At 42.3% G+C, this 26,050-nt stretch overlaps 1 protein-coding gene across 2 annotated transcripts in view; it reads right to left on the bottom strand.

Moving 5' to 3' along the window:
• FRMPD4 (FERM and PDZ domain containing 4) overlaps positions 1-26,050 on the bottom strand; it is a 176,998-nt gene that overhangs the window by 19,796 nt on the left and 131,152 nt on the right. For both annotated transcript variants that reach the window (XM_036839955.1, XM_036839954.1), the window contains exons 5-8: positions 17,983-18,087; positions 15,312-15,419; positions 10,548-10,679; positions 5,834-5,953 (exon numbers count right to left, since the gene is read on the bottom strand). In XM_036839955.1, the coding sequence (XP_036695850.1) occupies positions 5,834-5,953; positions 10,548-10,679; positions 15,312-15,419; positions 17,983-18,087 (465 nt within the window). The remainder of the gene's footprint in view (positions 1-5,833; positions 5,954-10,547; positions 10,680-15,311; positions 15,420-17,982; positions 18,088-26,050) is intronic.

Below are 26,050 nucleotides of genomic sequence, written 5' to 3'. Positions count from 1 at the left end.
GGAAACATTTTCACCGCTGCTTAGAACCGAGTCAGTATTTAAGAGCACGCACAAACACAGAGACCACACAAACGTTTAACATTCATCACGAGCGAGCTGCTATTTAAATATTTAGCTTTTTGTAAAAATAATGAGGAAATTAGGAATGGAATTTCCAAACACAGGTGCCATGACTGAACACGTGAAGCTCTAGTAGCATGATGTGGCTTCTGTAGCTAGGCTGCCGGGATTGGAATCCTGGGTTCCAATCCTCTTTTTCCACTTTAAGAGGAAAGAATCCTCTTTCTCTACTTACATCATGTGACCTTGGGCAAGGCCCTTAATTGTTCTGTGCCTCGGTTTCCCCTTCTGTAAGTTGGGGATAATACTTCCCATTCGCAGGGTTGTGACAAGGATTAAATGAGTTAACAAGCCCTCAGAATTCCATCTGGTAAACTGGAAGCGCTCACACATGTTTAGAGCTGTCATCATCAATGTCACCCTCTTGCTATCATCCAGAGTGGCTTCGGGGAGGAAGAATGAGCAAGGTGATGGAAAGCAGCAGCTCTGGACCTACACCTGCCTCGGGGTCCTGGCTTTACCAATGGCTACCTCTGTGCATAACCTTCAAGCAGTTTACTTCGCTCTTGCAGCCTCAGTTTACTCATCTGTGCAATGGGGATTCATACCAACGACTTGGCCGGAGTGGACAGGGTGGTGAGGATGAGGTGAGATGCACGCTTTGTCACAGCGCCTTGGCGCACTCAGTGGAGGGTGGCTCTTGAAATCGTCAGTCCGTTCCAGTGGTGACTGCCCCCACTGAGACTTTGAGGGAGTCTCTCGGCTTTAGTTTGTTCATGTGTAAAAGGGTGACACCTACCTCACAGGGTTTGGGGTGAGCATCAGATTGAAGAGGGGCTGAGAGGGTATTGTAACGTGTCAAGCCCTCCAGGACCACAAGTGAAGGGTCTGAGGGCGCCATTCTCACTCCTGCACGGAGCAAACACTGAGCCGAACGTTGATGGGAAGCACGGTGCTGCTTAAGTATATTCTGCATGTGTGTTTACTTATTTTCGTTATTGGAAACTAGGCTCTTGGGCTAGAAGATATATTTAGCCTCTTTCTCCCTTCTTTATTCTCTGCCTTGTCCCCAAAAGATTTCAAATGAAAAACTGTATCAGGATTTGTTTGGCTCCTTTCTGAGATAAGTACCTTTACGACCACTTCATGTATTGATTCTACTAAATGGGAACATGTACCCCATACGGTTTCTGCATACAGTATTTGCCCTTCGGATACGTCCCCCTGGGACCCTACCTGCCTGCTCTGGGTGCCTGCCTCGCAGCCCATCCCTCACCCCCAAAAGTGAAGCCACATTCCCTTCCCTCCATCCTTCACATGGTTTTCCACCTTCGCTTTTCCTTAAAATCCCACATCTATCTGGATTGCACTGTACTCCTGTTGGAAGTGGGTCTGATTAGAGGCAGGAGACAGGGTGGCTCTGAGGGAAGCTGCCATTTTGTTTTGCTAGTCTTGGATTTATTTATTTGCTAGTCTTCAGTTATTTCCAAGAGCCCAGGGTTGTCCACAATGGGATACCAGGGGTTTGAGGGTCCAGATAGGGTCCTTTTATAGTCTCGTGAGGGATGCGGGTGAGCAAGTCTCTTGGCAAAGTGCCAGGCCATAACACGCACTCGAAGAACCAGTTTTTTGATAAAACCATTTTGATAGATCACTTTCTTCTAGGACTGCTACTGCATGACAGATTTGAAACAGGATTTTAGCATAGAATTTAGAGACAAAAGCTCCAAGTTGGATCCTAGGCTCTGTCAACTACCAATCAACTGACCTTGGATGTGGCACTTCATCTCTCGAGTCTCAGTTTTCTTATCTGAAAAAAAAATGGGCTAACAACAGCTAACTCTCAAGATTGCTAGCATACCTGCAAGGATGTTTCATAAAATGGAATGTGCTTTATAAAGGTGAGTCATCACTATCACTTGTCCTCTGAGTTGTGACTGCGGTTGTTTTTTCCCACTCCTGTTATACCCTGTATTTAACCAGACTTCTGAGTGGATTCTTTTGTCAAGGTGATTAGTCACTTAATTACATTATATAATTAGTTCAGACTGATCCCGGAGAACTAGTGTGATGTCTGACTTATACATATTTTTGGTACAAATTATGCATTTATTACTCTCAAGTACATTATTTAAAATATAGTTATACACACAAATGGCGGTCATTGTTTTGCTAAACAGAGGTCTCGACAGACTCCGCTTTAGACCTACAAAAGTTCATTTATAATGAACATGTGAGATATTAAAAAGGAAACCAATACTGCTTAAGTGTTTGAAAACATTTTGTAGCCTTATCATCCTGTTTACCAATTGGTTTAACCATCTTTGTTTTAATAGACAGTGGACAGCTAAATGTCAGCATAGCTTATTATAATTATGAAATAGAACAGTCTGGATTATTAGGGTTTACTGTTATTATATATGCTGAAATCTGTGAAACACTTCATGGTCCATTAATGGCTAGGAGATTCTTATATATTATCACTACCGAAACCTCTGTGGTCGTTGTCATGGCTTGTTAATGGTCACTGCCCTCATTAAGAGCCCACTAGGCTGAATTGATTTTTCTCTGTGTAACATGATAGACATTGTTTCTGTTTCCTCTCTTGTTCTCTAGGCTAATTTTATTGCATCTTTTTAGTACCTTAAAATCAACACTCGGACACAGCACCATTCGCAGGCCCACTGACATATGCTACACAGATATGTAATTTTAGACATACTGCACGTTCTGTGATACAAGGCATTTTGAAACAGAGGGTCTGAGTCCAAGAAATTTTCATTTCCTATTCTCAGTGGAGGATATATGAGATGATGGTAGATTAATTTTGGCCTCTATCGCCCACCATAACATGGCTCCCCCCTTCCCCCCCCAGCGCTGGCTACTCCTTGAAGGGATAGCTAATCCACCACCTGTGCAACACCCAAGGGGGGAAAGCGGAAGTGTCTTCGGTCTTCAGCTAGTCCCAGGGCAAGAGCCCCAGACAGGTTTTCCTGTTCTCAGGACAGTCCCACAGGTAGAAAAGATGTGTCTTTTGAATAAGAAAGATTCCCATGAACTGCATTAGATTTGAGCAAACACCTTAAGTGCTTAGCAGTACTTCTGGGCTACTTAAAAGCTCTCCCCTCGCCAAGACAAACGCAACCGGGCCCTTCTTTTAGAAATGCAATGGACTTGTGATGTTGCAAACAGAAGCCAAGTAAATGGCTTTAAAGCATCATCTTGTTAATGGGATGAGTATATAATTATAGAGAATGACAACTGAATGCATCTCACGTTCTACAGCCACGTACTGATCGGCACCTGTAACTACTTATTTGCAACTAACAAGCTAAAAACATAGCACGTGACATGAGTTGCCGTGGCAGAGCCCCGAGTTGGTTCTCAGAAGGAATATGGGAAGATGCAGTAATAGATCAGCTGAGAATCAAGCTGTCCCGTGCAGTCAGGTCTGGGTTACCTGGCCTCTGGGGAAGAGGGGATATTGTAACCCAGGTAACCAAAGTTTAACATTTAAGTTCATTGTTCTGGGTAGAAAATGGAGTGAAGTGCACTGCACATTTCTTTATTTGATAAACAGGGTATATGGAGCAGGATTTGCCTTTTTCTGATGACTCCGGGTTATCTTCATAAACAGTAATCATCCTTCTGAGCTGTAAATACCACACCACAGTCTCCTCCAAAGACCACTGAGGTGGGGAACATTTAACAGGCCTTTCCCTGAGTGCCCCCATCTGCTGGAATGTTCTAGTATGTTCTGCTTCTTTCTCCTCCCACTTAATTTCTGTTCTCCAGGGCTTATTGCCATTTAATTTATGTCACTGTTCCTAATTTCTGACATCTATCTTGTCTACATCTCTCTGCCATCTTCTATCTGTTTTCTTTTCACACCCAACTTTTTAAAGATTACAAAAGCTTTGAAATATACAAGAAAATACTGAGAATAGTAAAACAAATACCAGTATATCAACTACCCAGAGTTAACAAATGTTTCTTTTATTTTTCTTTTTCCTACGTTCTTTGCTTTTTATTTCTTACTTAGGGCTCCAGCAACCTTTGGCTTATACAGATATCCCCCAGCCAAAGAGAGCATTGTTTTTGGCCTCACTCTTGCGTTTTCTCCTTTCTTTGCGGTGGAAGGTTACATTAAGGTTTACAACCTCTTTGAGTAATTCTAATGTAGATGCTTAAGCATTAGGTAAGTGGGTTCTTACTGTTTAATGTGATTATATTGGGAATTTAAGTAAGAGTAATGGGAAGCAGTTATAGAGAAATATAGGAATATCGCCTAAATATCAAGCAGATAAATTCCCTTTGGGATAAACAGCAAAGAGTCTCATTTCTGGAAGTCTTGTTTTTTTGAAAATTATATCCCAGAATCAGATATAGACAGTCTGCAAAAAGATATATCTTCTTAAAGTTTTACTGCCTTGAAATGAACAATTCCATTACAATGAATATCATGATATTTCAGAACAATCTAAGCACCAAATAAATGAATGAACAAAATAAGTAAATAAAGGAGAAGGGAAAACTCTTTCTTACAGGAGAATGCCAACAAATAACTGAAGAAGAAATAACGGAATTAGACAAATCATCATTTTCAACCATCGCAATAATATTTGGGCAAGAATCATCAACGAATACTAAAGTGAACAGGTAAAAGGATAATGAGAGTTGCAAAGTGACTTTCCACAAATTACTTATTAACTATAAAAGGAAAAGTGGTAACTTCTGGAGAACATCAATTAATATGAATGTTGACAAGAGTCAGTGTGAACCTTACCACGAAGGGGACAAAATGACATCACATGCCTCCTGATACGATGCACTAAGGAGGGCATGGAGTCATTCATGTTGTTGTTCTGCCCCCAGTGCAGAGCCTCAATCTGATCATGAGAAAACCCCAGAGAAACCCAAATCGAGAGGTTTCTACAAAATAACTGATCAGCACTCCGCAAAACTGTCAAGGTTGTGAAAGTCAAAGAAAGGCTGAGGCATGCTCCAGACTGAAGAAGACTAAAGTGACATGCCAACTAAATGCAAAATGAGATCCTGGAGTGGATCCTATCCTAGAAAAAATTGATATAAAGGACCTTTTTGGGACAATGGGCAAAATTTGGATACAGACTGTAGATCCAATAATGGAAATGGATCAGTGTTAAATTTCCTGATTTGGTTAATTGTATAATGATTATATTAGAAAATGTTCTCATTGCTAGAAAATATACTGACGTATTTCGGGGTAAATGAGCATGGTTTTGGTACCTGACATTCATATGGTTTAGGAAAAAAATCGTGTGTGACGGGGGAAGGGGAGGACGTGTGCACACGCTAAAGATAGGGTAAATGTAGTAAAATGGTAACAACTGGTGAATCTGGGTAAAGGATATCAAAGAGCTCATTTACTACTCTTGAATCTTTTTCATAAGGCTGAAATTATTTCAAAATCAAAACTGAAAATTTAAAAAGCACCATGGAACCTCACTCAATATTTTGTAATCACCTATAGGGGAAGAGAATCTGAAGAATATATGTATATGTATGTATGTATAACTGAATTGCTGTGCTGTACACCTGAAACTAACATGATATTGTAAATCAACTATAGTCCAATAAGAAAAAAGCACCATGGAATCCTTTTATAATACACTGAGCTTGGGGTGAGGGACGAAGAGAGAGAAGATCCCAAATGAAAGAATTCAGGGGGGAGAACCCCACAGTTAATCCATCCCACAGTGTTAATATGAAACGTGCCCTGGTTCTCACGTACCTGAACATACAGATACTCGAAAGCAACTGGGTCTCGCCTTAAAAGGTCAATTGGATCCTTTGGGACGAAGCTAATTCGGAAAAGACATCTCATCTTATGCGAGCTGGGCCTCTGGGTCACCTAGAGGAGCAGACCAATGACAAGAATCCTTCAGTGCTGGCAGAAAGGGCTGAGGGGCAGAAGCAAAGGCAGCTTTCTTTGGACACTGAGGAAGGAAGCGGTTGAGGTTCTTTTAGTACTTGTCATACATACTCATTTCCTGAACACTGCACATACCTGTGACCCAGGTCACGTTCCCCCAAAGCAGTCCCGGAAATGAGGGACTTCAATAAGGAACTGCTCCCAGGAGAGGCCAGTGAGGGAGCGAAGCAGGTCAGACAGGAGAGGAACCTGCTCAGGTCAGCCCAGCAGGGGTGGCTACAGGCTGTCCTGAGGGAGACTCTGGTGGGAAACTTACACCACGGAGCCTCTGGGATCACAGGTAAGTCATTGGTTTCGGGCTGTCCCAGGGGGATGTGAATTTCCAGGTACGGACAGGATGGGCACCAGCAGTCTGAGGGCGGTCCTCTGAAGAAGATCTGCAGATGCTGGCTGTTGTGACAGTCACACACTCAAGCGAGGCTGGGGGTAGGGGGCGCAGAAGGGGACCCGGGGGTAGGAGCGCAGAGACTGGCCACTACAGTTTATTACTGTGTAACACTACTGTGGGTTTTTTCCTCAATTAGACTCCAGAAGGACGGTAGCAATGAAAGCACGACAGTGGCAACTTGGATGACATCCAACTGGAAAGCAGGAGGACAGAAGTTCTGGCCCGTTCACTAAATTTGGAGTCCACAGGTTTCCAAAGTACCCAAACTTCTGCTATCATGATTTGTCCAAATTGTTCAAAGGGGCTTAGAATACACCACGGGTCCTTCAGGGTTAAGGACCATGGATCATTTTGAGTTGCCTTCCTTTTCCCCAGCATGGTATGTGCCAACTACTAGGTCTTAGTTTCTTAATTCTTTTTGCAACAAAAAGGAATCGATCAATGAACGGTAGGTGCTTCATACACAGCTGAATGAATGAAAGACACTGGACTTCAAGAAAGAAGGTAAAAGAAAAAAAGTAAAAAAATAACAAACAAAAAAAGATTAAAAAAAGAAAGAAGGTAAAAAGCTCTTCAATTTCCCTTAAAGAGGTCAGTGCGATGAAACTAAAACCCTGCAGCAGGAACCCACACAGTTGTTCCACTTGTAGTTTTGTGCACTTGGATGTACTTTTTAATGCGCTTGCATGCAGTTTCATGTACTTGTAACTACTTTTATGCAGGGGACAAACGTGGCAAAATAAAAATGTTTGTGAACTGCAATTTAAAAGTTCAAAATAGGGAGTTGCCTGGTGGCCTAGTGGTTAGGATCCTGGGCTCTCACTGCTGTGGCCCGGGTTCAGTCCCTGGTTAGGGAACTGAGATCCCACAAGCCACGCAGTACAGTCAAAAATAATAATAATAATAATCAAAATAAAATAGTAATAGCTTTATTGAGTTATCTGAGTGCGCATGCACACACACACACATTCTGAGAGTTCCCATTGCTAACTTTGTTATACAGAAGAATTTCAAGGGGACTACACATCCCACGTTTAAAGGTATACTGGGCATCCTGAGAAGCAGTAACACTGAACCAGCTTTCTGGCTGTGGGCAGGATTGCAAAGCTGAGTGAAGTCAGGAGCCCATGGGATCCGGGCTGCTCATCACTGGCTGATGGTAAAGCAAACCAGGAAGAAGGATGCGGGGCTCTAAGAGACCTGGGGTGCTGGCAGGGCTGCTGTTGAGTGTCACAGTGACATAATGGTGTTTTGTCAGAAGGTCCTGTCTGATGTCAGAAAGTCAGAGATCATCATGTCTCCAGCTCCTTTAATTACAGGTTAGAATCTGTCCTGAATTTTCCATAAGCCTCCTTGAGTTTATTTTTATCATTAGCAGGTTACACTAGTTTTGGGAAATAAATGAATGTAATGCAAAAACGTGCTTTAGACTCATTAGAAATGGCAGTCCAGGAGAATTACAGTCTCTAAAACAAGCAACAAAACAATTTCTTGGAAACTTTAAGTAGTATGTAACAACAATGTTACTTTCTAGACAGAAGTTTAGTGTCAAACTGCCAGAAATTCAGGTAGAGTCGCTTAAAAGTTCCTTGGGGGTTTTCATCACAGTTAAATGTTTTAAAATAATTTTTGTTATTGGACAAATTCCTTATACTTACTCCCCAATTCTATCATGCTTATAAATATTTCATGGGTCAAAATTTTCATATGTATTGAATTCAAAGGCATATAGCTGGTTTGTTTCAGGATATTTAAACAATCAGTTTTCTAGAGATAATACTTGAGTTTTAGCACTTTGCTTGTAGTTCTGATTAAAGAGAAAACAAAGCCTCTTCTAGAAAGATAAGGGAAGAAGCATTGTTAGAGGCTTTTTGTTTCCTTCTAAGTTTTTTGTTTTGTTTTGTTTTTTGGGTTTTTTTTGGTGAAGCCGCCCCGGTTCCCTGACCAGGGATTGAAGCCGGGCCACTGCAGTAAAAGTGCTGAGTCCTAACCACTGGAGTGCCAGGGAATCCCTCTAATGTTTTTTTTTTTGAAGGCATCATTACATTTATTTTCGGCCCTTTATGAGTCCTACCACACCAAGCCCCCATCCCCGCCTCACCCAGCCCCACGCATTCCCACGCGTGGCCTGGACCCGAGGGACTACAACTCCCGGCAGGCTTTGCAGCAGGAGCCTGTAGCCAGGGTCTCCTGGGAAAAGTATTGCAGGTCGGCTTTGCCAGCACGCTAATTAAAAAGGCCAGTAGGGGAGAGTAAATTAAGCTCTGATTAGGAGATAACGGAGGAGGTAAAGCAAAAAGACCTGCGCTTTATTCTTGGCCCTTAGGGAAAAGGAGTTTTGACCTTGCTGCCGGTGGAGTAGGAGGGTGGCCAGCGCCAGAAGTCCTGATGGAAGAGAAAGCCTGGGGTTGAAACTCCTCCTCTAATGTTTTAAAAGAAGTCTAAAACTTGGAAATCAATCCGGAATGAGAAGTTATGGTTACCTAGCATCAGAAGAGACTTTGAAAGAACCTCTGTCCAGCTAAATCAGCATGAAGCTTTCCCATAAAGGCTGGGTGGTAGGTAGAAGTTCAGGGCGAAAGTAGAAATAGAAATATCAAAAAGTTGTGGGTGGTTTCATTAGACTCATAGTAACTGGCTGTCTGCCCACATCCCCCTGGCATTTACTGCTCCAAGCTGAAGGCTATTTACTGCAGACACCTGTGACCATCTGCCAGCACAGGGCAACCCAGCACAGCCAGGGAGCAGCTGTCCTTAAGGAGCAGCCCACCCCCAACTATGGACGGGATGTTAGCGTACAAAGCCCCAGCCCCCTTGCCCCTCGGGTGGGGTACCTCGGAGGCACGTTCTCTGCTGGTTCCCTGTGTCCCCAGCAGGATTGCGCTCCACGTGCCCACAGTGGAAACTGGCTTGATTACACACTATTGGCGCCCCCATTTTCCCATTTCCCCTCCCATTGCTCTCCCAGTATTTCCCGATATCGTCTCCCAAATAAACCACTGACATCCAAATCCTTGTCTCAAGGTTGGCTTCTGGAGGAACTCAGAGCCAAACACTGACCGTTCACATGCGGGATTCTGTGTATCAGGGGTTGTTCCCCTATAACAAAGAATAAACAACTCATCTGTTTCCAAGCGTGTTTTGGCACAGGTTAAAATAATAAACAATTAGATGTGATTTAAAATATCCAGAGGTAGATTTAAACATGATAAAAATAAAAGGTCAAGTTTAGAGAGAGGAATATAAATGAACACAAATGATAACTTTGTAACGAATTCATTGCATCCAGTTTTACTAAATTGAGAGAGGCAGGGATATCTGTGGGACCTGAGTGTAGCTTTTAACTGTGCGACAACCAAAAGGCAATTGAGCGTGATGACACTTTCTGCTACTCCATCCGTCTGGGGGCGACTCGACTCCCTGCCTCTCCTCCCGGTGTCCCCTCATGCCCCCCTCCATAACGTCCCCTCTTCAGTGAACTCTCCTACATAAGAGGAATTTGTTGAAATCCCTTATACATCCAACAAAGACCCTGCTTGTGTGGAATCACAAGGAAAGTCAGGGCGCTGTGCTGAATTCAGCAGCCAAGCAACCCGCTTGTCTCCCCAGAGAACAGATGGGGGTGGCATCTTGGTGACCAGGAGCTGGGACACATTGGTGGGCCACATATTTACAGTGGGCACAATGGGGCAGGGATTTCAGGCTTCCAAAAACAGTCTGAGGTAGGTACCCGGAACTTAAAAGAACGAAATATGATTTTGGCTTAATTTAAATAATCGCAGAAAGCATTTCTTTTTAATAGTTTCTAGAGATCAACTATCAAAACAGGTGAACAAGTCATTACCATAACATAAAATATAATTCTGCAGAGCCATATCCCCAATGAGTCACTGCTGAGTCTTTGACAATTCTGTTTGTGAGATCAACTGACAGTCTATGAAAAATTGACAAAAGGGAAACATCACCTTGAGGTGTCAAATCCGTTGTGAATGCCAGTGCTTCCTATAGTGGGGCTGCCCAGGGCTGCGGGGAAGGTATTTAAAGGATTCAAGGACAGGGGAGCTCCGGGCAGGGCAGCCTCTGCTCCCAGGGGCGGCACGGGCACTGGGGGCATAATTCACACACCTGAGTTAGGGTCTCCTGTTCATGCAGCAAGAGCAGCTTCGTTCCGGCCCCTTCCATCCTCTGCTCCAGCATGAGGGAGAAGTGTTCGATGCCTTTGATGGAGAGTTTCTCTTGAAGGGTTAGGATGACATCCTTACAGAGGAAACAGACAAGATGTGATCAAAATCAAGGCAGCCCTTTTGTAGATTCCATATGTAAATGAACTTATATACAAAACAGAAATGGACCCACAGACATAGAAAACAAACTTATGGTTATCAAAAGGGAAAGAGGGGAGGGATAAATTAAGAGTTTGGGATTAACATACACACACCACTATGTATAAAATAACCAACAAGGACCTACTGTATAGCACAGGGAACTATACTCAATATTTTGTAATAACCTATAAGGGAAAAGAGTCTGAATATATATGTAACCGAATCACTTTATAGAGCCTAGCAACAGATTGTGCAGTGTAGTCGGCTCAGTTCCCCTCCTTCTAAATGGGGTGGCAATTAAACCACCTCTGAAAGTGGTCTACCCCAGGGCTCGGCCTGCATGCCAAATCCAGTCCACCACCTGTTTTTGTAAAATAGGTTTTATTGGAACCCGGTCTTGCTCATCTGTTTATGTATTGGCTGCTTTCGTGCTCTGCATGCGCAGACCTGAACTTGGTGGCAATGGAGGCTGTGTGGCCTGTGATGCCTAAATTATTCTATCTGCTATCTGGCCCTTTACAGAAAAAGTTTGCCGACCCCTCGCCTACTCCTCTGTAAGAGCACGTGGTAGCGGTGAGGAACGTGGGCTCTGGAAACAGTCTGGTTTCTGCCCTGGATCTACTTTGTATTAGCTGGCAGCTTAAGGCAAGTTACTTAACTTCTAGGGACCTTAGTGTCCCTGTCAACCGGGGATAATAATAATACCTGCCTCAGAATAGATACCAGGACTAAATGAGTTCATACACAGACAGCATTTATTACAGCACTGCTTGGCACACAGTTAGGGCACCATATTGATAAAAGAAATTTTCACATAATGAGGTATGGGGAAGTCATTCTGACTTATGCATGAGTTAACTTGAATTTTTTTTTTTTTTTTTTGGCTGCACCAGGTCTTAGTTGCGGCATACGGGCTCATAGTTGCGGCATGCATGTGGGATCTAGTTCCCCGACCAGGGATGAAACCCGGGCCCCCTGCATTGGGAGCCCGGAGTCTTACCCACTGTGCCACCAGGGAAGCCCCAAGTTAACTTGAATTTTATGCTAATTTGAACAGTCTGTTTGTGGCCTATCAAACATTGCACATCTGCCTTAATTATTAAAGAAAAGGGCACACTGACCAGAAGTCAAGAATGTCCACGTTAAAAATAAAGATTAAATGGCTCCCTTCCTGGGACACCAATGCCGGTCCTGCTTCGATGATAAGACTCCCTTCCCAGGTGCCAAGGTCATATTGACTTGCTGTGTACACGCTGGTCTAGTTTTTTTGAAATCCTGAAGAAATGTATTCCTTACTTGTTTAATGTCCTTTTTTTCTGACAAGATATAAAACTGTGCTCGAAAACCATGCTTTTCTGGAGCAGTTTCTCAGAGTAATCTGGGAAGCTGGCTTCCAGGCTATAGTCCTCAGTTTGGCTGAAATAAAACTCTTTTCTATTCTTATTATTGATTGTTTATGGATTATTTTTGTCGACAATGATGATATACATATATTAGCTTTTATTTTAAGTCTCCGGGGAAGGTAGAATGAGCAAGCTTTGTCAGCAATCCTTCACAGGATTAAACATTTATGACCAGAAAGGTGTTCTATACACAAGCACAAGTGGACTGCAATGTAAACAAACATCGTCAACCATTACTTTTTCATGTACTTGAAAACTAGGAAATGATCTCTCTTCAAGGATAATTAATACTCAGACGCTAAAATCCCACAGAGCAACATTTGGCGATTTCTGGAGACGCTTTTGGTTGTCACTACGGGGCTGGGGGTGCTACCGACATCAAGGCATTTTCTGGTCCAAAGGATCGACAATGTCAAGGGAGAGAAACCCCGCCATACATAGAAGTTTTTTTCTAATTGCTCTTTCTGGGGTTTTGATTCTTCCCCGTGGACCATTTTCAATTTCTTCTGGCTCCTTTAAAACAAAGATCCCCATACCTACCCACCACCGAAAAAATCATTCAACAGAAATTCCGTGACTATACTGAATTTCATAAAAAGATTCTGTTTCATAATTTTTGCTCAAGACCCAGAAAAGAGAAAAGAAAACCAGCCTCTGTGTGGCAACACGTATTTTATGAAACATTCTCCTGAATCACCAGGGAGGGCATGTGATAGCAATAGTGTTTCCCTATTGTGACTCTGTAAGCAAGAATTTTGGCAATTTTTATTAAACAGCGTCATATCCCTTTCATACCTATACTATTTCCACTTTACGCCACCCAGTCTGCATCTACTGTGATAATGAGGCTGTTAGGCACAAGCTAAGATAGCTTTAATTTGATGTGAACTCTGTGCATTGCTCCCCATCTTCTCATTGTCATCTGCCATCCTCAGGGAAATCAAACTTAGTCTGGGGTGGGTTCCTATAATAAAGAGGCCAGAGGGAATTAACAACAGGGCTCTCTTTTAAATTTAGATTTATTTCTGTTAAGAAATGCATTCAAGTCTTTACCTATATCTTCAGATGGGTAAGGGCTCCAATGGCAAGGAACTTTTCTGACCAGTTGGTATCACAGAACAAGCCACAGTATCGGAGTTGAAACAATGTAGCTCTTTTGGGTTAGGTCAGGGGTCTTCAAACTAGAGCCTGGCCCCATCGTTTCAAATCTGGCCATGGCCATTCATTTACATATTATCTGTATAGTAAAGGATGAGTCTTGCCTGAAGAAAGGTTTGCCTCTTTGCCCCTGGCTCTTGGGAGGTAACCTCTAAGCCCTTGGAGCGTCCTGCCTGATAGAGGTGCCTTTGTTCACTGAGTCGGGGGTGGGTGGGGGCGGGGGGCGGCGGGCGGGGTGTCTTGGGCTACACTGGATAGTCTACGCTAACGATGGGATTCATGGTGGGGACCGTGGACCACGTGGTCTCAGCTCACCTCTGGAGGGGCAGGGTGCTAAGGTCAGCCACACAGGTGGGCAGCTGTGTCTAAGTGGACAACCCCCAATAAAAATTCTGGACACCAAGGCTCGGGCGAGCTTCCCTGGTTGGCAGTACCCCGTGCACACTGTCACACATCAGTGCTGGGAGAAATAAGCACTGACGGCATGACTCCCCGGGGTGGGGGGGGGGATGACTGGGAGATCTCTGCCTGCTCTCCGTCGCTCTGAGCGCCTTTTCCCCATGTTGATTCTAATCCGTAGCCCTTCGCCATAATAAACTGTAACTGCAAGGATACCAATTTGCTGCGTTCTGTGAGTGCTTCGAGTGAATTATTAAAGCTGAGGGTGATCTTAAGGACCTCCTGAACCCACCTGTCTCCGGCTGCTTTCATGAGACAAGAACTGAGTTGAGTAGTTGCAACAGAGAGCAAATGGCCCACAAAGCCTAAAATATTTACTCTCCAGGCCTTTCCAGGAAAAGTGTGCCGACCCCTAAGTTAGTTGATCAATACTTGGAGTAACATCTCACTATAAATTGATTTTGAGTAGGACTAAAGGAAAAGGGCTTTTTCAGTCATCACCACTTAAAATTAGCAGTCTTGTACAAAGGAAGTTAATATTTCATCTGGAATGATTTAAATGCTCCCTCATCAATCTAATATTGTCTGCTCTATTACCTGCTAAATCACTACCTGTTTCAAGCAATTCAGAACAAGCTGCTTGTGGTATCATGGCAATAAAAATGCACAGCGAGTTGGCCTTGGCGGACATAATTCCACTCATAAGGCCTATGCTGATTAATTTTTAAAAAATGAGAATTAGAGGTTGACTATTGGTAGATGTTTTTTAATACAAAGTTGATATTCTCTTGATACATTATTGTACAGATCATCACTAGGTACCCTTTTTTTTTTTAACCTCAATAAAACCCTTTTTACTGTGCCATTTGAAGAAAGCCTATTTTAGGCTGATAGAACATTAGGGCGCAATCAATTTCTGAACACACCTTTGTCCAATAAAATAGAGACTATGCACTTTTCTTCCCCAGGAAGGAAACATGGGGGCAAAGAACCCATACGCTTTGTTATACCAGGTGAGAACTCACCTGTGGCTCTGAAATAACAGGATTGCTTTGTGACTCTTCCTTTTCACCCCCCTCCTAAAAGTACACCTCATTTCTGCCTTTTTATGAATCATTTCCATGAAACTGGTTAGAGCAATTGAAAGTAAATGTTATCTTTACATTATTCTAGCCCTTGTTTTTGCTGGACACCAAAGTAGCAGATACTCAATTAACATCTAACATCTTAATCATCTCCGTGGCTGCCATGGCTGAGAAATCATGCTGGCTTTGGGCAGGGTGCCAAGCCTTCTTGGTGACAGTCACACTATTTTAATTAATTTTCAGCTGTATTAAAATGACTAGCCCTAGTATCTCATGACTGGTAGCATATTATATTGTTTTGCAACACACACACACACACACAGAGCAGAACCTTGTTAGTTTAAATTTTTTGTTTGGGTTTGTGTTTAAGTATTCACACACCTTATTTGGAAACAACGAAAAAAATCTCAGAAATAAACAGATAGTTCTGAATGAAGGTATAGCCGCACAAGACTCACAGTGGGACTTCCACGCCGTACCTGGCAGTGTACAGGTACACAGTTCAGCGGGTCCTCTTACCTTTATGGAGGTGGTGCAGTCAAAGCGAAACGATTTGGTCTGCCCATTTTCCAGATAGACTTTCAGGACATTTGGCATAAAAAGAAGTGAATTATCCTTAACAGTTTCCTATTTAACAAAAAAAAAAAAAAAAAAGAAGAAGAGGGGGTGTAAGTCAGTTGAATTAGGATTGTGCCCTTTGTAGAAGCAGCATATATCTGCAGTTTATTCTAATCACAGCATAAAAAAATAAAAAATCAAACTCCCTAAGGCCAACCAAAGTATCCCTTTGGTGATATCTGAGTTCAGCTGTTCACAGCAGAATTCTTCTCTTCTAGCTACAAATAACTCAGCTGAATCAACTAAAAGACCTTTTCCCGTCAGAAGATTGATCAGATGAGTTTTTTTTTTTAAATTTAAATCAAGGTTTCCCACTGGAAAACGCAATGACAGAAATAATACCTTTGTAATTAGACCACAATGTTTGGGACCACAAGGCCAGACTTTAGCAGAGCAGCGTGTCTTAAACAGAAAGAGGACCAGCAATGATGATGTCTCACATGATGCCTGTCGGCAGGGGTCATGATGACGAATCACAAGCATTAACAAGCTTCAGGTTTAAAGTAATTTTGTGAAATGATTTTTAACCCATTTAGAGATGTTCCTCAAACTCCAAGGGGATATATGAGGAACGGGTTAGTGTGTTAAAAGAATAAAACACTGTCTGTAACAAACACATAACTTAAAAATAAGTCAAAAAGAGATGCTTGAAGCGCAACCAAAAGTAAACAAAAGACACACATTCCTTTGAATTTTCTCTTTAACTGGAAGTAGGGAGAGATGAAAGGGGGAGCAGGAAGGCAAGTTGGGTGAGTTCCACGAACACGTGGTTGGTCATGAAGTCACAGGAGTGGAGGGGAAGTCAGCAATCATGAAAGCCTAAGTCCCTTGTTTTACAGATGAGGAAACTGAGACGAGATGGCCAGAGATTTGCTAACGTCCTACAGTTGGTCCATGAGAATTCAGTCCCTAAGTATGTCCGTGACAGGCTCATGCCTTTCGCTTCCTGTTTCTTTCTCTGACTCCCCTCCCCTCCTCTCTACTCCTGAGGGCTTCACACACGACTTTCCTGCTGCCCAATTCACTGAGTAAGAGTGGCTCCAAGTCGAGAAGGAAGGCCACACAATGACTCAGAAAAGCAAGAGGAGACTGGCAAGGAGGCCGGTCACAGAGGCTGAGGGGCAGACAGCAGACCGAATGTCCCTGCCACGCTCAGGCCTGTGGTGAGGCCACGGAGGCTGCACGAGATGATCGACCCCCAGAGCTGTCCCCACACACCAGCTGCTTTTTATTCAGGGACAAAGGGAAGCTGCCACAGCAGCTCCTGGAATCATATTCTCTCTAAAGATGCATAAACTGATTGCCCAATCTCATGCTCAGAAGCTTGAGAAAAGATGAGGTAAGTTTCCCACGACCCTCTGTGTCATAGTCATTCCTCTGGGACTGGAACGAACAGCCTTAAACTGGGACAGTCTTGCTATGAAATGATAATTATGGTAACTCTGCATCCAGAGTGCTGGGGATTCACCGAGAGGAACAGAACAGACCGTGGTGTGAAAGGGGGCAGAGGGGATGGGGTGGGAGATGGCCACTGGGAGGACAAGGCCACAGCTAAAATGTACATGGGGCAGCACAGTGACAGCCTGAGGCCCCATCCCACAAACACCACAACAGTTTGATAGATTGGCCAGTTAAGCCCGGGGATTCCGAGTGGGGCAGACGCAGGTCAGCAAGTTTTGGCCAGAAGACACTTGGCACCATGAGTGCCTTGCCCGGGATATGCAGGCCTCTATCTTCAAATTCAAATCCAGGACCACCCTCAAGGAAGAGTCTGTGGCCCATAGCAAGTATATCATGGATGAGATTTTTATCTCTTTGAGCTTATTTAAACAACAAAACCTCGACAACAAAAGGCGGCATTTCAAAGGTCCAAAAAATATGAGCACCCTGGACGGTAGCTTTCTAAAAACTAAAAATACTAGGCTATATTTTTGGGGAAAAAATTGAAAATAAGCATCCTATCAATGTTTGCATCATTCATTTTGAAGATCAATTATGTGCCTGAGTAATCATGATTCCTATCAAGACCTATGGAGGGAGGTCTGGGCAGTATTTCTTCACTCTTGGTTGCATATAGGAAACTTTTCCCATCATTTTAACTTCTTTCCATTTTGATTAGTTGAAAGAACAGAGACATTTTATTTTGGATAAGGAAAACCTCAGGGGAAACCCTTCTCAAAATATAGAATGGGCTGTTATATGGAAGAATGCGTAGTTGGCAGAATGGGGAGAAATAGGTGAAAGTTTCCAAGAGGCATATTCTACTCAACATAAGGCAATGTCAAGTGATCTCAAATAAAACGAACTCCTTTGTAAAGTAGTGAAGTCTCTAACTCTGGAAGCATTCAAGGAAATACCGGACTACTATGTATTCTGGGTTTGTAAGAAGGAATAGAGCTGGCACAGCCTGGCGATCTCTCAAGCCGTCTACAATCCTGAGACTCGACACCCCTGTGAAATCCAACAACCAGTTCTGAACTGATCATTCCAGCGGGGCGACTGGCTCTGCTTAGTGCAAAGCCCCTACCTCAAGGCCTCTCTTTGAGTCACCAGCGGGTGTCTGTCAACTCACCGACACTTGGCCGTTGATGATGACCTCCTCGGAGAATCGCACTTTGACTGGATTGGACTTTAACCTTGCCTTTTTTGCAGCACTAATAAATGCTGATTTGGGAGACTAGAAAATAAGAAAACATTTGATCTGATTATTGGTAATGTAAGGCCAACCTTGTAAGAATTGTTTTCCATCTTTATCCTCCCAGATATTTAACATTTTTGCTAAAAAGTGTTTGGTGCATGCCCAATTCAAGGACTAAATACAAATTATGGATGCAGTTGAAACCCTGTTATGTTCATCGAGCAATAAGTTTGATTTAGCCACCAGACCAGAACTATAAACAGCATGTTCCATGTTCTTACTGAGCACATTTCCAAGGACCTTTTAAAATGACAGTGGTGGAAGTACATAAATCCTGCTTTCAACACAGAGCTTTGAGTACCATGTAGAAGGTGAGGTGGTAGCCAAATCTCATGTTGGGCTTATGACAAGTTGCTCATTAGTTATGTATTTTAACAAGGTGGAGAAGAGCCACTGATAGTTCTAAAATGATTGATAATCCTACTGTTTTTCACATTAACGGTATATGGGCACGTGAGCAGGTAAGGGTACACACACGCACACGTGCCAAAGCTCCCACGCTTTATGAGCCCAAAACTTGAGTTTCAGCCTCTTACTGGTAACCTGTGATCCTATGACCTTACTTAGAAGTGAAAGGTAGAGAGGAGACCTTGACTTAGAAGTGAAACTCAACTGAATCACTTTGCTGTACAGCAGTAATTAACACAACATTGTAAATCGACTATACTTCAATAAAATAAATAAATAAATAAGAAATAATATCAAAAAGAAAAAAGAAGGTCGACTTCATGTTCTGCCTCATCTTATAGGCCCTCTGTACTGTCTTTCATTGGAAAGAGGGGCTGAGGGATTCAGTTGGTCTCCCTCAGAAATGGAAAGGACAATGATAAAACCTGCTTAGAGGCTGTGATCTTGGTCAACTGCCTTCATCTGAGAATCAGCCTCATTGCATAGTTTTAACAAAGCCCGAGGGGAAGGGAACTCACATGGTAGGTGAGCTCCCTACCATGTTGCAGGCACCATCTGTTTATTTTGAAAAAGAACTGCATTCTCTATTGAACCTAATATAGCGGTAAATATTTAACTTGAATCATACAACTGCAATTTTATAGATTAAAATGGTCAAATATTGGAAACGGCACATGGTTCAACCTAATGTTTTTCATACTATACAGTTCTAAGAGATTGAGGCTGTTGTGTAAAGAATTCTGGTAATTGACTCTAGAATCAACACAGAGGTTCAACCTCCTGTGTATTGCATTAATCTCAAAGCACAGAAGCCAGTTAGGGTGTCCCATACTTTGAATTTCAAGTAAAATGAAAAAAATAAAAGGATTCCCATCTTTGTCAAATACAAGTATACTTGAGATCAGTTTAAAAACAATACGATGGAATGGATAAGTTAAATGTGGTCTAGCCGTACGATGGAATACTATTCAGCCACAAAAGGAATGAAGTTCTGATACATGCTACAACATGGATTAACCTCGAAAACATCATGATAAGTGAAAGAAACCAGACACAAAAGGCCACACATTGTATGAGTCGATTCCACTTATATGAAACGTCCAGAATAGGAAAATTCTGTCTCTATGGAATAGAGACAGAAAGCAGATTAGTGGTTGCCAGGGGCTGGGGAGGGCGGTGGGGAGAATGAGGAGTGACTGTTTAATGGGTATGGGGTTTCCTTTTGGGGTGATGAAAATGTTCTGGAACTTGATAGAGGCAATGGTTGCATAAGATTCTGAATGTACTTAATGCCACAGAACTGTACACTTAAAAATGGTTAAAATGGTAGATTTACGTTATGTGTATGCTGTTATAATAAAACAATCATTGTTGGAAAAACAGATGATAAAACATGTGGCTGTGTATTCCTGGGTGGAGTTCTGCCTTAATGCTCAGAAAATCCTGTTATTTCAAAAGTTCCCCTGGGTCTTAAGGGCAGTATAGATGGATGCTTTGGCCTCCAGAGCTTCAATTCTTCCACTTATGCAAGATGTTTTAAGAGAACGGCTGCCCTTTAAAAACAAAATGAAACAAAAAACCAGAAAAACTCTGAATGGCTCCTCAAAAGAGTAGCTTTGAACATGCTCAACGTGACTTTTAAAAGTCCTACTGCAAAGCCGAAGTCATGGGACAGGGATGTTCTCTTCGGTACCGTAATTACAGGCCAAGCTTAGTCATGATGAATGAACAAATCATACAGTAGGGAGTTCATTTGCTTTTGATATGACATTTTTTAGCTGAAGGGAAAACATTATTCTCCCGTAATGATTTTAAGCAGGGGATATTTACGTTGGCACAATGCGTTTAGCTCAAGTGAAGCGGCTGTAATAAAGCTACCCAGAACAGACACTGCTAATTAGATGAGATATTTGAATGCAGTAACACCCCACTTCCCCAGCATTATTTGGGAATGATGTATTTCACATGTGTTCAGTGTGCCAGATACTGAGGTTTATTCCTCTATGCATCTGAATTTTTAAATGTGATATTTTACCTTATTTTTCTAAAATGTTACATAATTCCTTGCCTCAATAAAAAGTATATTTAACAGAATGTAGTTTCTATGCATCTCATTTGATGTATAATCTTAGAATGCAGTGATGTTCCTATGGAAGTACATAGGGTTATTTGCCCCTAAAGTGGTCCCATAGAGCAGAACTGGTCAAGCCGGGGATGCTTGTCTCTTCTGTCTATAGCTATTGCATGCCCATTTCTTGGAGCCTCATTCCTGAATTTATTTCCCATGCCCTAATGACAAACCTGGTAATCTAGGAAAACCAGAAAGAAAACTAGATAGCCAAGGTAGTTAAGTAAATATTATTTTATACATATTTTGAAGTCAACAGACCTGGGATAAGAGTCTAAGAATCCATACAAGTTGCATTTTTCTTGTTCTGGATTTGTGACTATTTCATATAATGGATATACATTTTAAAAATTACTTTGTGGTGATAAAAACATTAGCTCTACAAGTCTGAAGGTTACTGAATTAGAAGCAGTAAAGTAATGGCTTCTTCCACTGGCTGGAGTTACCTCTGGTACATGGGGTATGCAAACCAGTCATGACTGCAGTTTTGACTCAGATCTCTCTTTGTGGCTAAAAAATATACAATGTGTACCACCCAAAAACCTGATAAATTAATTCCTGGCAACCTGCCGACTAATAGGTGCTGATCACAAGCACTTCATATCCTGTGGTGGAAATGACAAATAATTACTATTTCGAATAATCAGATTTTCCGGCTGTTAATTAATTTTAAGATTAAAAGGCCTCTAATCAACCCCTGCACCTCTTTCCAAATTCGCTGTTGCTAAGATGGCCACGATAGATGGCTGACATGCTCCTGATGCTCTTAGGAGTCATTAGAACTTAGTTTGAAACAAAACTACATACATAAGATAAATTTCTCAGGGTATATGCTACCATACGACCCAGCAATCCCATTACTGGGCATATACCCTGAGAAAACCATAATTTAAAAAGAGTCATGTACCAAAATGTTCATTGCAGCTCTATTTACAATAGCCAGGACATGGAGGCAACCTAAGTGTCCATCCACAGATGAATGGATAAAGAAGATGTGGCACATATATACAATGGAATATTACTCAGCCATAAAAAGAAACGAAACTGAGTTATTTGTAGTGAGGTGGATGGACCTAGAGTCTGTCATACAGAATGAAGTAAGTCAGAAAGAGAAAAACAAATACCGTATGGTAACACATATATATGGAATCTTAAAAAAAAAAGGTCATGAAGAACCTAGGGGCAAGACGGGAATAAAGATGCAGACCTACTAGAGAATGGACTTGAGGATATGGGGAGGGGGAAGGGTAAGCTGGGACAAAGTGAGAGAGTGGCATGGACATATATACACTACCAAACGTAAAATAGATAGCTAGTGGGAAGCAGCCGCATAGCACAGGGAGATCAGCTGGGTGCTTTGTGACCACCTAGAGGGGTCGGATATGGAGGGTGGGAGGGAGGGAGACGCAAGAGGGAAGAGATATGGGGACATATGTATATGTATAACTGATTCACTTTGTTATAAAGCAGAAACTAACACACCATTGTAAAGCAATTATACTCTAATAAAGATGTTAAAAAAAAAAGAGATAAATTTCTGAAGCTGAAGTGTAAGGTCTTGAATTTGCCATCCCTGTAGCTCTAAAGGACACTTATATAGTAGGCACTGAGTACATACTTAGTGAGGACTAACTAGCCAACAGTTATCACCGGATGAGTTAGTTTGGACTTCCCCCAAAGCAGACCCTAAGAGCAGGATTCACAAGCAGGTAGCTGATTTGGGAGATGCTCCCAGGGAGCAGGGGAAGGGAGACAGGGAGGGTGAGGAAGCCAAAGAAGCATTCATTGTTAAGTCAGGCACCACTGTGAGCAACTGGCGGTTAACCCTGCTGGGAATGTCTGGGAAACAAGGCAGGCTGTATGCCTCAGGGTTACACTGACTGAGGAGAGAGGGAGCTGGGGTATTTATCCACCAGCTCCTGTCTATCAGTGATGAAGTGGCTGCTCTTCTGAGAGTGAGAATTCCTAGTGGAGTGCTCAAAGAGCACTTCTGGCCTGCTCCATGAGCATGGCCCTGTGGCCAGAAAAAACCCACAGGCAAAGAATCACTGGTGCTCTCAGCTGGAAATTGGGCCGGCGTGCTCAGCATGACACATGCCAAGGCGATATGTTCTGGGTTCTGATAACACCTACTATGCTGGAGCTTCCATGAGGAGGTGTGTAGTCTCCCTCAGGTACGTGGAACACAGTGGAAGGTAGACAGGAAGTGAGAGGCAGGCAAGCAGGTCTCTCAATTCTTTGGCCTAGAAGAAACCTGAGGGAAGGTGAATCATGGTAGCTCAGGGATGCCAGAACTGAGAGTGACTTAGCCCAAGTCCCACTGACTTGGGGTTGTATGAGGAGAGGTTACAGAGACTCTTTAAATACTCTCTGTCTCAGGTAACGTTGGACTGGAAAGCTCTGAAAGTTCTAGACTTGGGAACTATGGAAAGGAAAGAGGGAAGCAGCTGGCCAAGAAAGATCTGGAATAAAAATGGTAACAGTATAAGGGAAGAAGATGGTGTGTCAGAAAAAAACAAATAAAATCCATGAGTAACCCAAAAATTCCTCTTCTAAAATTCAATCCTGAGGAAAAGCTATTAAATACAGATAAAGACTTACACACAAAGATGTTCTTTGCAGAATTATTTATAATAGAAACACATTAGAGACCGTGGGCTTAATGATGGGTGTTGATTAAGGAAATCTTGCTTCAATGTAATGTTTTACAGCCATGTATATAATGCTTATATAGAATCCTTGATGACACGGGAAAATGCTTGATATACTAAGTAAAAGATGCAGAATAAAAGTGTACATGTAATATGATCTCAACTGCTGACGAGGCATTAGAACAAAAAGACTGGAAAGAAAAAGGCCAAAATGTTTACACTGGTTGTCTCTGAGGATAAGTATTACCAACACATATTTTTCTGCTTCTGTATTTCCTTCTGCACTTCCACAATTTTTCTCTAAGAAATAAAGTAAAAATGGTGGAGAGAGAGTCCTCCACAATACTTAAAATAAGAAGGCAAAAACCTGTTAAGAATTATTTCTTATCAAAGAGTTTTGGGAATTCTAAGACTTTTCTCCCAAGCTCCCTTGACCTGGGCCTCACTGGAGATTGATTTCTGTGGCTGGGTCATGTTGGGGTGCCCTGGGGACACATGGAGTATGGCAGAAAGGTGTAAACATCGGCTCTCTGTCTTGACCAGATCTTATTATGCAGAAAAAACACAACATAAAAAAATGCTGACCAGTAAGTTGCAAAGAAATTAAAATGCTGAATGCTATTGTCTGTAATAAAAGTAGAATTTATAGACTTTCTTTTGGTCTGGTGGGTCCTCTGTTTCTGTATGTCAATTCTGGTTGCCAAAAGAACGTTCAGCAAATACATAAAACCTTTAAAAAAAAGCCATTTGCTTGTAGGAAAATCCAAACACAAAAATATAAGTAAAACTTCACAGTCTCCTTTCCCATGTGCACCCCTCTCTCCATTTAATGTATCTATTTAAGTAACTTTGGGGTTTCAACTCTTATAATTCAGAGGAGGAAAAAGTCACTTTGGACTGGATCAAGAAGGGAAGACTTTAGGTGTGGGACACTGGTTCCCAAGTGGGGGTGATTTTGGTCCCCAGGGAACATTTGAGAATGTCTGGAGACATTTTGGTTGTCACCAAACCCAACAGTGCTGATGTTGAGAAACTCTGGGGTAGCATTTAGAATTTGTGCTGAGACTTGAAAGGTGAGAAGGATTTGGTGAGCCAAGGAGGTGGCGGGTGGAGTACGTGATGGGCATTTCAGGAAGGAGGGCTGGTCAAAGTTGAGAATTCATCTACGATGACTGGTCGGGAGAGAGTGACTCTGGGGAACAGAGGTGCAACCGTTGGCCATAAGAACAAGCAACACTCCTGAATGCTGACTTTCAATATAGCACAAAAGCAGGAGCCAGTTGAACTCCTAGAAAATTCCAGGTTATCTGTTAAAAGGAAGTTCCATGATTCACGGATAGTAATGAGTATTCATATGAATAACAAGTCATGCAGACTCAAATGGCAAAAAAAGCAAGCAAAGCAACAAGACAAAACCCTTAACTTAAATGCAAAACTCCTCTAAATTTACTGTTTGGGGGTAACATGCGACCCCATGTTGGAAAAATAACCTGGTGTGGAGTAAAATGGTTCTGATCTTGCATTACTAATAGGTTATAAAGTAGGAAGAGAGAATTCAGGAAAGACAATGAAAGCTTGTAGTTCCGCCAGGAATTTATAGTTGGTCCATCACTTGCGTATGTTAGACACTCACATTGGCTTTACCCAAATGCATTTGTTCATTGCAAAGAAATGAATAAGTGTGGATAGATTTGAAGTAGGTGTGAGTGACAACTGGGTTAAATGAAACAATCTAAAAACAGATGAGCTGTACTTCATATGGAAAGAATCGCCAGGTCACGAGGTGGTGAAGCAGGAAGGCCCTTGGACGGGATGCCACCTGACCTCCTCCTTACACAGATGAGGAAATCGGGGTCCAGAGCAGGTGTGGGAGTCGCCTTTTATACTGCTGGGAACTAGATCGCAAGTCTTGGTTCTTTTACCTCCTGCTGTCTCCTTAGATTTCAAATCCAAACGTGTGTGTGTGTGTAGCTGTGTCAAAGAGTTGGGACTAAAAGTAACATTCAATATTAAACCGTGCTTTTAATATATGTAGTAATGACCCTACATGGCATAACTCGTGGTCTTGGTTAGTTCAATTTGTGATCTTATCACAAGCTTGAACACATATTTTTTTCCTGCCTAAAATGACTAGCCCATAGCGCTTAGCAGGAAAATTCCAGGACAGGGGAGATGAAGAGTTTGATCAGAAGATGGAGACTGGCAAATGCCAGAGCCTCTGAATTGATGTAGAAATCTCCATGGGGAAGAAAATAAAAGCATAAGTAGGTTGGAATCTCTGCCGCTCCATGTGAAGGCCACACAAGATATTGACAGTAAATGTTTGGGGAAAAATCTGAAGGAATTTGCCTCAGTATTTTTTAGTTCACTGACCATGTATGAAATTCACAAGCAATGGCAAATCTATAGAAATAAATAAATAGTAAATTAGTGGCTGCTTGGGACTGAGGGTAGGAAAAGGAATTCATTGTAAATGGGAATGAGGAATCCAGTTGGGGTGATGGACGTGTTCTCAAACTGGATGGTGGTGATGGTTGCGCACCTCAGTAGACTTTATAAAGATAATGGACTTGTACACTTGAAATGGGTGAATTTTACGATATGCGAATTACACCATAATAAAGTTGTTTTTAAAAAAATCATGGGAACTGAAAGCAGTACGATTTTAATCACTCCCCGCCTTCCTGACAAGGCCGCTGAAATGTCCAATGTCTCCACCAAATCATTTAGATGGGGGTAAGAGAAACAATCATGC

The sequence above is a fragment of the Balaenoptera musculus genome, chromosome X (genome assembly GCF_009873245.2).
Source record: "Balaenoptera musculus isolate JJ_BM4_2016_0621 chromosome X, mBalMus1.pri.v3, whole genome shotgun sequence".
Classification (NCBI taxonomy): domain Eukaryota; kingdom Metazoa; phylum Chordata; class Mammalia; order Artiodactyla; family Balaenopteridae; genus Balaenoptera; species Balaenoptera musculus.
Note: the sequence above shows the minus strand (reverse complement) of the source record. Positions and strands in the feature narration are given on the sequence as shown.